The 13,789-nt window shown below is 40.2% G+C and overlaps 1 protein-coding gene across 1 annotated transcript; it reads right to left on the bottom strand.

Annotated features, from left to right (window-relative positions):
* Nucleotides 1–2,400: 2,400 nt before the first annotated feature.
* cep78 (centrosomal protein 78) lies at nucleotides 2,401–13,538 on the bottom strand. Its single transcript, XM_085786397.1, has 16 exons — nucleotides 13,414–13,538; nucleotides 12,061–12,329; nucleotides 11,780–11,955; nucleotides 11,591–11,663; nucleotides 11,375–11,478; nucleotides 11,022–11,196; nucleotides 10,773–10,886; nucleotides 10,365–10,429; nucleotides 10,126–10,228; nucleotides 9,265–9,385; nucleotides 8,979–9,021; nucleotides 8,659–8,814; nucleotides 7,653–7,730; nucleotides 7,149–7,330; nucleotides 4,579–4,741; nucleotides 2,401–3,673 (listed from the first exon to the last, which is right to left on the bottom strand). The coding sequence occupies exons 2-16, from the start codon at nucleotides 12,320–12,322 to the stop codon at nucleotides 3,068–3,070; spliced, it is 2,421 nt and encodes an 806-aa protein (XP_085642523.1). The 5' UTR covers nucleotides 12,323–12,329; nucleotides 13,414–13,538; the 3' UTR covers nucleotides 2,401–3,067.
* Nucleotides 13,539–13,789: the final 251 nt, after the last annotated feature.

Raw genomic sequence — 13,789 nt, 5'->3', positions numbered from 1 at the left:
TGTTCAGGTCTTTCATGTCACAAGAGTATGACTGTTGATGCATTTCACTTGATATTTCATAGATTTTTTACAGAAAGAATCATTCTGTATGGAAAATATGCAGAATGAATGTAGTGAGAGTAGATGTTGACCTTGGTGAGATCTGTTGCCGGCCCGGACAGACGGAGGCTTGGAATGCATTCTCAACAATGGTCTACTTATTTTGCTTTACTGGAATATTGGAAGTGTGACAGTTTTCATGTGGTGTTTTTGTTCCTTGTATCAGCTTCGACACTTGGATCTTCTCTCTCTCCCTCTCTGTTCCCTTCTACACTCACACTGTTCTCGCTCAGAGCTGCTACAGTAGTCTTCCCTATCTGTCGAGCAGCTAAAGTTATGGTAGCAATCATAAAACATGACAGAGGTTTTCACACTGTTTCGCTATTTTGTTCGGGCAGTGCTGACTGAAAGTGCAAAGTAGAGTCTGGCACTGTGTCCTGTGATGATAACAATGAGCCAGTGTTGTAGAATCTGAAGACGCCGAGGAGCTTTGATAATTTACTTATCAAAGTGGACTCAGCACATTGATAGTGAAACACTCATTCATACAGCATTGTACATAGCTGTATTATCAACATTGTGTTGCATGACAGCCCAATGTTTTATTACATGTCAGTGATAAAGCCCTTGCTCTTCACCTTTAGGGCCTCCTAGCTTTTCACTTCATACTATTAATAATCTTTAAATGATTTGATGGCTTCTTATATTTTATGAATGGACAAAATCCAGTTCATAAGTTATTAAGCAAATATAAGATGAACTGGCCATTTCCTAACTTGTGAATGTGTCATGAATTAGTCACACATGGGTTGAGAAGATAAAAGAGGAACTTCACTTCAATGCTTTATTTTAGAAAAGTGAATTCTAGTAGGACACAAGCACCACACCCTGGGTTTGCTAACTGGTAATCAGTGACCTCAGCTTTGTCAGTTTTTCCATAAGCAGCCTGAGTCTGCTCTCTCAGCCTGTGTCTGCAGACAACTTCTGTTTTTGGCATGTTCATGAATTAAATTTGATGAAGTTGACTTCACGTTCCCTTGTTTCTATAATTGTGTTTATTTTACTGGTAGTTGTGTGAAAATGGCGTGTGACAGTAACACAAGCCGTAAAGAGAACTACACTTGCACGCTCAATCAGCAAAATCCATCGAAGACATTTGCTAGAGGTGGCATGGTGGTTAGCATTGTGGCCTCACAGCAAGAAGATTCTGGGTTAGATTCACTTTCCAAATGAATCCTGCGTACTAGTGTGTGAGGTTGTTTGTCTCTATATCTTGGCTCTGTGTCAGTGACAACCTGTCCACAGTTTACCCTGCCCGCCAGTGTCAGCTGGGGTTGGCTTCAGACCCCCCCGCACGTTGGAGCCAATGTTAGCTATTGCTTATACCAGACATCTTTTCATTTGTAACAGTGACATTTCTTCGTTCAAAAGATTAAAAGGTGAATAAATTATTGAAAATGCAAACTGTGACAGTATTAGGTATTTTACCCAGCCTGTGAAGAAAATATTTTTTGGTATATTGATGCCTCTATACAACTGAGATCAGAGATGTGAGTGAAACTGAAAATCTGTTCTTACATCTACTTTTACACACGATTCCCCTTTGAATAAAAGCACTGTTTCAATCCGAAACTCTCTTTGTGCACTTGTAAGACATAATACCAATGAATAGTGAAAATGTAATGCATTTCTGACTAGATAACAGCAATTCATGTGACCAAAACACTAAGAAGACGGTATGAGGGGAAAACTACTTGCACTCCTTGTCACGTTTGCAGAAAGCTCTGCTTCTGGCTTTTACTGCTGTTTGGTTCTGACTTGTAGTGGAAAACAGAACACTATGTTCTATTCTAACCCATAATAATCATTTCCTTCTCTCTCAGGGAACCAAGGAAGCTGTAAACAACATAATGCAGTCAACAGATTCGGAGCCCGTGAATGAGGCTTACATCCTCCACGACACAGTATCTACATTTAGAGGAGGCACAGATCCAAAAAGCACAGATCCAAAAAGTATTCAGACACATTTTTGTCCACTGACGTGCTGCATAGACTGTGCGAGCAGTAAAAATTCATTCAGCTATTCAGAGCTGGAGGAGTAACAGTGGGGACAGGAAAGGTCTATTGACATATGCTGTGAAGAAAGCAGAAAAACAGTTGCACCTACGTTTTGATTTAAGCAAGCAGCCGTTCTTAGGGCATGCATCAGGTGTCAGAACAAATTAATTGTATATATCCAATTGGTATGAGTTCTACATTGATGGCATAAAGCATAAACAAACTTAAAAAGTACTGTAAGCATTTCACATGCATTTCTGAGATACTGAGTGATAGACTGTTTTGAATTCATGAACGTAATTTGAAACATTGCAAACTTTATTCTAAAATACAGGTTTGAAAGATATGCAGAATATCTTAATGGGAATAAAAGCTGATACAATTCTACATCATTTTTTTTTCAAAAGAACAAAATTAAAATCAAATTGAGGACAAATTTTACATCCATCAAAACTCCCTGCATCAGCACTGAATTGTGTAAAAAATATGTAAAAATAACCACTTATGAAATACATATGAAACAAGCAGTGCATTTTCATTTTTCTTCCCCAAAGTTTGATACGTTCCCACTCCCACATGAAACTGGATTACACCGGGAGGCACTTGATTTGTCATTTGTAAGACTAGATTTATGTAGCATATAAAATATCTACCGTTTCAATTTTCTGTATGGAATCTATCAATTGTACATGACCCCAAGTGCCAAGTTAACAAAATAAGAGTAAAATGTACATTCAAAAATATACATTGCCTTGCATTTTTGGCACATCTCACAATCAGTAACTAACTCCAGTATTAATTTAATGGGACCTTGGCAACTCCTCCCCTGCTTTGGCTTGAAAACAAGATTTTAAACTGAATTCTGGTCATGGACCCTCTAAACATTTAGAATAAAACTATACTTAAAGATTTATAAAATCTACATCAAAAGGAACACAAATCTTAATAAGTGACAGAGTTGGTCAGCTGGTCAGAAGGATTCGTTATCCGACTGCCCCCTCAGACCACCCAGAGTCTCCATCCCAGTATAGACTTTCCCCATTGACCCTTCTGACCCTGACTGTCCTACTGTCACCAGCCGTCCCTTTCCCCTGGTTCTTGACCCTACTGATCTTATAGAGTCTGCTTGGTCACTTATGATGTCACTTAAACTCGATCTTCCAGACAATCCACCATAAGAGCCATTGCTATGGGAAGCATGACTGTGAGCATACCTTTTGTTGTATCCATGGGAACCATTGCTATGATGAGAACTGCTCCGGTGAGAATTGCTGTTGTTTTTTTGTTTGCCTGCTTCAGTCTGAAAAGTTTTACCGAAGGAAACCTTATCAAAGGATGTTTGGCTATGGAAACTGTGCTCAGAACCTGAGTTGTGGTGGCTGCCAGGCTTTGGATATCGATCCAGTTCCACCTCTTCACCTATACCAGGGTGATGATCTCCGGCATGTCCAGAAGCCTTGCTGAAGGTCCCAGCCAGTCTCCCATCTTCACGCAAGGCCTCCTTCACCAAGGATGAGGATCTCGGTGCGGTGGGGTCACCTGCGCCACCAGGAAGAGGAGGTAGGCCATTGCTTGCCTGAGGGAAACAAATTGGATGTTTAATAAGAAAAACTGAGATATAATTCTAATTAAATGAATAGTTTAGAATAAGACTATTCTTATAAATGGTTTATGAATAAAAATTACTTGAACTGTTGCTTGCCAAAAAGTGAGCACACATTAACTATACTATCATTTAGCACAATCAGCATTTATCAGTGCCTTACAATGCTAACCACAGGAAAATCATTAAAAAAAATGTATTGAAAATAGGACAATATTGGCAATTACTGGTGGTATTGGTATTACTCTGTCAGCCAATTTTAATTAGTTTCTGAGTACTGTGGAGGAACTGTCCCGTTAAAAGAAACGCTCCCTCGCAGAGTTCTGTGAAAGGGAAGTGACTACTGTCAAAAATCTCAATCCTCAGAATTGTCACAGAGCCAGTGAACAATAGGGCAGGGCACTCGGATTTCAACTTAATGCAGTTTGGGAGTGGTGCATCTCAGAAGCAAAAGGCCCTAACCCTAACTCTCATATGGTCAATTATACTCACTGGAAGAAGTTGAAAGGCCGGCACTCACAAAATGTCCTTTTAAGTAGCTTTAATGGAACAGTAGCAGTCTTCTTCAGTGTACACTGAAGAAGACTGCTACTGTCTAAACGTTTGTACCTCACCACCTGTTACATTAAAGCTACTTAAAAGGACATTTTGTGAGTGCTGGCCTTTCAACTTCTTCCATGCCTATTCAAGCCCAACACCCATCGTAGATTGACCTGGGAGAGTGCTTGCTGATTTCATCCTTTTTTCAATTATACTCACTGCCCTGCCATTTGAAAACAACATTCAAGCATGAAACTAGAACACTTAGTGTTAAGGGGAATAAGACAGCCACTTCACACTGACAAACATTTCCTAAACATTGCATTACATGTCCTTACCAAGGACAAAACATCAGTTTTAGCCTGAACATGCTGATAGTCGCCTCTTGTCAGTGATGCGGCATCATCCAGATGTGTTCCTATTGTAGACGAGAGCTGAGGTCTTCCCAGAGGTTGGAAATCTGACTTGTCAATTCCAGCCATTGCAGATAGCTGACCTAGGCTAGAAAAAAAAAACACAACACAAAACCAAAGACGTCAAGAGTTGGCACATGCATATTGAATTGGTAAACATTAACAGATGCTATATGCAGGTTGCCTTTTTCCCACAGTAAAAAAGTAAAGATACTCCCACTGACATGTCACATGCATTAAGATTCAGTACTTGAATATATAATAAATTGGTGGTAAAATGGTAAAAGTGCTAAATGGCATCCATATCATCCATAGGTGAGTTCACAGGGCACCTTTAGCTTGCTCATACTGTGATATTTCAGCAGTATAAGAAATGCCTGTTGTGTGTGTGTGCGTGTGTGTGTACCCTTTCTTTCACGCGTTTTCAAAAAGTAGCCAGATCATCATGTGAACAGTGGTGAAAGACAGAAGAGAAAAGCGGCAGAATAAATGTCATGCCTGTGAAGATGCTGGTTTTCCTCTTTCCACTGGGTAAAAGTCTAAATGGTTTTAGAACATGAGAATGAACGAGTTTGTGTAAAAGATGATTTTTCTTTTACACACTCTTTTTTTCTGTTAAATGCCCTTGAGGAAGAACTGGCTGCAGAAGGATTTTGTCAGTCCCAGAGACTGAAATATACATGCAAATATGAAAATGGATGAAACCACAGCAAAGATGGTAAACGGGTGGTTCTGTCAGAATAAAACATCCAGCCAGAACGAAACTTTGTACCAGACAGCCACATACTGAAAGTAAAAGGATCCCTAAGCAACAGGTCTGTTATTGGAGGGCATCTCAGAATGAAACAAATTTACAACCACACCTACAGTAAACTCAACTAACAAAAAATAGCCCTGGATTTTGGGAAATACACATATTTGCAATCCAACCATCAGTCACGTGAGTTGACATCTCTTTCATCATTGTGCACCCTGCACAAAAGGTCCCAAAAGACTCCACTGTGACTTCTGATAATCATGCAGTCTAGACAACAACACAGCCAATGTGGTTTTTTTCACACATTACTCAAGTCTGTGGGTACGTTTACATGGACAGTTTCAAACGGTTTCAGAAAGGTTTGGTTTAAATCAATCTGTTTGAAGATTTCAGCTTGAGTGTATACATGGGTTACAAAGTAAACTGGTTGGGTGTTTACATGCGCCGACGAAACAAACGCTTCGAATGTGCCCGCAGCCGTGAGTGATTGCGTTACTATGGTTACAACAGTATTGATTATGGAAGTGCTACAGCTGTGTGGCCGAAATACATCGTTTGTTGAGCGCAGTCTTTGCTGTTATAATATTTCTCTGCATTAAACAGCAGCGTGGCATGTTCCTAATTTTAGCAGGAAAAGAAGAGAGAGTCTTTCCACCCGGTGTCCGAAAATTCATGCAGAGAGAGGAGGAGGAGGAGGAAGCGGTGCGCCGCCGGTGTTGTGCCGAAAAGAGACTACCTGCAGAAAACGACTGCCCGGGCAGGTAGTCTCTTTTCGGCACAACACCGGCGGCGCACCGCTTCCTCCTCCTCCTCCTCCTCCCTCTGCATGAATTTTCGGACACCAAGTAAAGTAAAGTAAAGTATGCCTTTATTCAGTGGAAACAGAACTTCCGTATGACCCGCCAGTCCGTTATGAATTTTCTTGCTCGACATTTTCCCATATTACACGGACATTTTCACTTGAGTGACAGCCAGGCAGGCACGGCTCGTACGTGCTCAAGCGTGCGTACGTACGTCAAGTCCTGAACGAACGCAGCCAGGGATCAACCCGTTTCAAGTGTTTACATGACAGACAGATCTCTTTAGAAAAGGTTTAAACCACCCCCTTCAATCTGGTTGGAATTTCAACCGGTTTGGGGTAATTGAAACGGTTTGAGGTGTTTACATGAAGTATTTTCAATCGGTTTGGTCTCCCAAACCTTTCTGAAACCGATTGAAACTGTCCATGTAAACGTACCCTGTGATTGCCTGTTTACTTTTCCTACATCACTTACCCTAGTGAATAGTGGATAGTGAATAGTGGATCTGTGATTGTATCACAAAGAAGAGAATATTTTAGTCAAAACAAAAAGATGACAGAAACACCTAAATTGATTAACAATGGATAGCAATTGTTATGGTGATCCCAAAAGAAATATATCACAAACAGAATTAGATGAAAAGAACATTTGAGTATAAGGAAAGATCAACAGATAAATTCATCCAAATAACTTTCCACGGGGATTCTGTCAGAGTGAAACCTTATTTTGACCGGGGATGTGTAACACCTTTCCGGGAGGTGAAAGCTAATACGTCTGTTGACCATTGATGGAAAAACAGCTCTGAATGGCCAAAGAGACATAACGAAACTGAAAGTTGCATGACTGAACACAGACTTTCTTTGACTCTTGGGCCCAGCACCAATTTGGCACATTCAAACCAAAAGAAACTTGTTCTGGTCAGTTTTCAGATTACCCACCCAGCATCCCCGAGGAGATCCAGGAAAGCATGGAACTTGTTAAACGAGCTCTCAATGCTCTCGAGTACGGCCTCATCCTCAAGAACACTGGCAGCAGGTGGTGCTGATCCACCGCCAACTGCTGCCAGTGCTTCTGACAGGGAGTGGTTGGCATCACGAAGACGGGCGTTCTCCAACTCGTACTGTGTACAGATAAATAAAAGAAACAAGGCATCAACTTTCATTTGTCTAGTAATAGACAAAAAAAACATTAGGATGAGAATGAACTGATGGCTGATGATGGTAAATAGCTGATATTGGCACCATAAGCTGGCATGAACTCATACAAAAATCATCTCAACATGTGGTTAACAACAATAAACAAATATACTGTGATTTGGCACTGAGATAATCTCTGAATTTAAGGGTATTACAATGCAAACAGACTTCATATCCATAACAAAGCACTTTGAGTGCTTAAAGCAGCAGAGAAAAATTCAAGTATACTTTTAGGATTATCCTTACCTCCATGAGCCTTGACTCAGCTTTCAGTCTGGCTCGACGCTCCTCAGCCAGCCTCAAACGACACTCTTTTAGCTCCATCTGCAGGACATACTGTATATAAGAACACACACAACAACATACAGGATGTTTCTACTGCATTGATGTAGGGATGTCACAATTACTTGTTTTCACAAATAATCGCGGTATTAAATGCCACAATTAATTAATCATAAAGACTCCTAAATACCGTCACTTTCCATAAAAAATTATGTTTAAACCAAATAGGGAGATCATTGCAACTTGCACAAACAAAAACAAGGTGATTGCACAGTAGCTGGGTTAAATTTCATTAAAGCAGAAGTAAGCGGAATGTTTGTGTTAATATAAGTCTTAAGTAGTTATATCTTCCAACGGCAATCACTTATATAGAGTGTTTGGTCCGAAACACGGGTCTGTCAGTCACTCTGCTCTGCTGTAAGCCGAGGAGAAAACTTTCCTTGTATCCTACAACCTTTATCCAATGAGGAGAGAGAACGGCATAAAGGGGCGGTCCTCCCTGTGTGTGCAGTCAAGGGATGCGCGTGAATGTGGTGACGTAGGGACGAGGGCGGGGACTGCTAACTTGTTGGCTGACAAGAAGTTAGCCAAAACGACCGGATCGCTTACTTCTGCTTTAATGTCAATTTACGTAACATAACAATTAACTGGTAAGAATTTAAATGTTAGCGTGTACTTTATATATATATTAATAGATACTTGAAATATATTGTGCATATAATCATTAATGTAATTATTATTTGAGTTGATTCATAGTGTTGTCAAATTAATCAATGCATAATAATTATGATATAATCGTAATAGATTATTTCTCTGTCAATAATCATACTAAGAAAATCTATAACAGAAAATCACTACATTGATGTTAAATATAAAAGATGCAGTACTTTGAGATTTTTTTCCTTTGCAGCTACAAAAGATAAAAGTCTCAAAAAAGTTTAGGTTAAGGACATAATCTATTGTGACTGACCTGCATACGCTCAAACTGCCGTCCAGTGAGCCTGTCCTGATGACTGAGAGAAGATGGTCCCTGCTCCACTTCCACCACCACTTCGGCCTCTTCGTCTTCCTCAACGTCCTCTCCCTCCGTATCGGAGTCTACAGTAACCTTCACAGTAGCTGCACCCTAATTAACACCAGGTATTTCGTCAGATGAAGGTACACTTTGAGCTTAAATGTTTTCAGTTTCAACATTTTTGCAAAATTTAGCTGTTTCACAGGGTTCTGATCCAGCTGCTACATAAAAAAAAAAAAAACGAGATCTGTGGTTCACAAAAAAAGAAAACTGACCTGAAAGCTTTGGTCTGTCACAGACACTCCAGGAGGCAGGCCTCTGCAATCCAACATAAAATGTGTCTTTGATTCACTAAATGATAATACAGTCATTACCTTACGAATGCTTTTTAAATACAGGAGGTGTCATTGTTTTGCATGAACAGCCTAGATTGGTTATGGGATTTTTTTTGCATGTGATAATGTTATTCTAATCAAATATTTTAATAAAATAGGTTTCAAATTTATAGGTGGAAGACAGTTTGCTTTGAACAAGAAGCAAATGTTTTAGTCGACATCTCACCTCTGGCGTCCAGCACGTGCAGCGGCCCGCCAAGGGATATTACTGGAGCGAGAATAGGGCTTCTTCTGTGCCTGAGCAACACCTGAACTGCGCCCTCCATGAGATGTTCCTTTACGAGTGGCTGTGCCAGAAAGAGAACTTTGTGAAGAGCTAAATATTTAACAAAACACAGACTTTTGTAGAGAATACATGAGACTGGTTCTAAATATGGTCATTCTGCGTTATGGTCTCCTGGACAGCAGCAGACAGACCATGACCTGGGAACAAGGAAGTTATACACTGTGTATTATTTAAGATTATCAGTTATGAGCAAACATGGTATTTCTTCATCTTTTTCATTTGATATTTACCACTACACCAAATGCATTTAAAGTGTTCATCTTGTCAGGATGAAAACTAATTAAATTCTTATCTCCATATTATTTACACAGGCAAAAGGTTAGAGGTCAAAAAGAGATAAAAATGAGTATGAGATAATAGAAGATAGAGATTTAATAGATATCCAATAATGGATATTGCATTTCCTGCTGTGTAGGGTGGAGACTCTCTGATGTGCATTTTGGCGATGTCTTAACAATGACTACAGAGTTAAAAGCTAAATTTGTGGTGCTAAATATATTTGGAGGAAATCTGACACTGACAACTTTTATAGTTTTGTTCTTAATAGAAAAAATAACCTTTTCAATCATATGTAACTACAATACTACATTTCTTTAACGAGCCTCATGAAGTGCTGAGAGAAACACATTGCCAAAGTGAACAACATCTGTGCATTTTCTACTGGATGATTGTGACCAGTACAACACATATTTGTATTGTGTTCTGTTTGAAAAGAGCAAAAAAGAAAGACATTACACATACCCATCTTAAATGTGGGTTTTCCTCTGACTGAACTGGCCAGCGATCGTTTCTTTGGACCAGGAGCTCTCTGTGGCTCTGTGGCTGCAGGCTTGATCCAGTGGTACTGCAGTACAACATTAGCCAGTCATTGTGGTCACAGCTTTGTGAAAACAATCAGATTCAGGCAAAATGTGCACTTGTGCATGTGGGATTTGAATGATCTTTTTTTCTTAATGATGAAATTAGCTGCAGACACTTACCTCTTGTGACTGTCCATCAGCATTCATCAGCACTTTCTCAATTATAGTTTTAATCAACACCTTGTCTGTAAAAGAAGGGGAAAAAAACACTAGTATGTATTTCAGGTGATTAATGTTTTTCTGTTTTCAGATATCTCCGAGCAATTACAAACTAAATGTGGTCACAGGATTATGGAGCTAAAACTTTCCAGTATAAAAACACTACATAGTCAAAGCTTGCTGGAATTAGTATGCAATTGGGGAAAAAAAGGCTACTAAATAAAACTCCAACTATGCACTACCTGCACCTGAAGCTTGCAACATTTACTGCAGGAACAATGCAAAGTACTGTGTGACAGACGCAACTTCTTCTACATTGTGTGAAAATAATCTTCACTTGTTACAACTTTGCATGAGGTAGCTTCTTACCAACTAAAGGGTTACTTCGAATATCCATAACACAAAGAGAAGAATTTGTCTTGAAGGATTCCAGCAAACGACGAGCTCCTTCGTTGGACAGACCACATCTCTGTAGGTCCACAGCTGTTCATAAAAAATCAGTAAATAAAATAAATAAAACAGAAAACTTGAGCGAAGAACCTCCAGAAAGGCTAGTACAGCAATGATGAAACAAATTATCTGCGCTGTATTCACTCAGACGAACACACATCTGCTCACCTTTGACCCAGAGGTCGTCGGCCAGTTCATGTGCAAGAGCAGCAGCACCCCGGTCCCCAATCAAAGTGTTACAGTTAAGGGTGATACGGCGGAGACCTCCCATTCCCTCAAACTGTGGCTGCCGATACCTCAGAGACTCTGCCCATGCAGTACCGTGTCTTTGCATTCCTTGATGCTGCAGGAAAAAAAAGTCAACATCATTCAAATACGGATATTTTCAAAACAGATAGTTTTTGAAATGACATTCATTTTTGCAATTAAAGATGAATAAAATGTCACTTAAATAGACAGTATCCATAACACATTAAAAGCCAGTGTTCGCGGTAAAATGTTAAAATAATGAGACACGTCACCTTGATGATGCTGGCCATATGCTCTGCCCCTCTCCAAGTGAGACTGCATCCTGTAAAATCTACTGTCCTGATACTTGCTGAGTACTTGACACTTTGGCAAATCACTGTAACATATGATAACGGCCATTACAAAAAGTTACAAACATGCTCACATGCAGTATAATCCTGCCAGGGCGTTAAGAACAATGAAAGAAACAATACTATGAATATACATACCCTCCAGGCCTTCATCACTGATCGGGCAGTTAGCCAGAGACAGGTTTTCCAAAGTAACACTTTTTGCTAAACCCTGGAAAAGAATAGATGCATTGTTTTCGGTTTTAACCATATTCCCTCATCCAAGATGACAGTATACTATTCTCTGTGATTGACAGTTACAGGCTTATGTGGTGGCTATGTTTTTACCTTTGTCAAGACAATTAGGTCCCTCTCTCTCAGCGGGAGTCCGTTAAGCTGCAGAGTCTTGAGGTTGGAAGAGACATTGAGACAGTCTCTAAGGGCCTTGCACAACTTGAATGTCATATCCTTGGAACGAATGGCTGGGATCTTCCTCCTGAAGGTAGACTTGTAGTATCTTCTATCTGAAATTGGTGGTGATATGGTTAGTGTGCCAGCATGGTAATTCATTCACGTTTCTAATTTAACTTAACTTGCACAGGTATATACCAAAGTTGAATATGTTTTACCTGTGTCTCCAGAACCCAGATTAGCTTGGTATGTGCTACTTATTGCAATATGGTGCAGGTGTTTATTGATGGAGATTGAACCGAGAACAGGCGACCAGTCTGTCATTTTGAGCCTGTCTCCATTGAAGTCCAGCATCCCTTTGTCAAGGTTCATCTTAACAGCAGTGAGAGGGACGGATTCCTGTTTGGCACAGGCAAAGTCATAATATGCCATAAAGTCCTGGGCACCCTGTCGCCGAATCTGAGCACTGTCCTGTACCATCTTTGATCTAGGAACAAAACACATATAAATTGTTAGTCACAACAAAGACATGGGAACTTCTTATAATGATGGGAAGGCTATGGACAAACAAAAACATATATCTATATTGTTTGTAAATGGCTGGCTCAGTACAATTCTTGCTACATGCATTTGTGCATGTGTGTCCAGATTTATAACAACACTAACAGGGCAATTTTAAGCACTTCAAACACACACCAAAGGGATAGCTGATCAAGCCTGAATGATAAGGGGTCACAGATATCAGACTGCCAACGTACCAAGTACATAAAGAGACACATGATTGGCCATTGATATTATTTTGTACAGTTTTGAAAGGGGGATGTAAAATATAAGGATATTTGTTTTGTCATCAGGGTTGTGTATAGTTCATTAACTGTACCAAGTACATAAAGAGACACATGATTGGCCATTGATATTATTTTGTACAGTTTTGAAAGGGGGATGTAAAATATAAGGATATTTGTTTTGTCATCAGGGTTGTGTATAGTTCATTAACTGAAGAGGGTCAGATCAGCTAGTCTCTTAATACTTTGACGTGCTACAATATGGATCCAAACCTAGTTTGTTCAGCAAGGCATATATCTTTTAAACATATATCAAATGACCCGACTCATTGGCTGGTTAGCATTACGGGTCATAGGTGACAGCACGTAACTTACATTACTTTGTCAATCTCCCATGGCTAAACAACCGTTAACGTTAGTAATAACATCGATTCGAGTCACAGATTTTCAGGACACACTTGGACGTCAACGCTAAATCTTACATGCAGTTATACGCAGTAGAAGCCGCACTAAGTTTAACTATCAAATTGAAATTGATTTAGAACATATTGTGTGGCAGGTTTAATTGCTATTAAATGGCTAATACACTGTTAGCAATCCTTCGGCTAGCGGCGATAGCAAGCTAACCGCCTAGCGACCGTTGGTAGGGAAGCACAGCAGCAGCAGCAGCAGCGGGCTCTCGTGCTGCTGCTTGGTCCTGTTTAATCTACACCCACTCATCATTCAACATCAAACTTTATGACGTATAATACACCTTATACATATAACTGATGCGTCGCCGTCTACCGTCGTGTCACAGTCCTCCAACCTCTTCTTGACCAATGTGACAACTTTTGCCGTCTGTTGTGATTGTTGACAACAGGCAGCAGCAAGCGACCGCTCAAAAGTGGCGCTGTTGTAGCAGACAGGCCCCGCCCACTTCTCTTACTCACTGTGTGTTGTTCCGCCTCTCCATCCAGACAGCTGCTGCCCCCTGTCGGGTCGGCAAGGAGATTAAGGGTCACACCCATAGACTGTGGTCACACCCATAGGTCACACCATAGACTGTATAAAAAAGATCACACCTTATAATTTTACACATTATCCTAAATCAGGGCTTCTCAAAATTCTCCATGTCATGTCCCCCCAAATAGTATTAGTTTCTGGCTGGGGACCCCCTTTG

The sequence above is a fragment of the Trachurus japonicus genome, chromosome 9 (assembly GCF_045865225.1).
Source record: "Trachurus japonicus isolate A0001 chromosome 9, Traja_1.0".
Classification (NCBI taxonomy): domain Eukaryota; kingdom Metazoa; phylum Chordata; class Actinopteri; order Carangiformes; family Carangidae; genus Trachurus; species Trachurus japonicus.
This window is presented reverse-complemented; position numbering and strand designations above follow the sequence as displayed.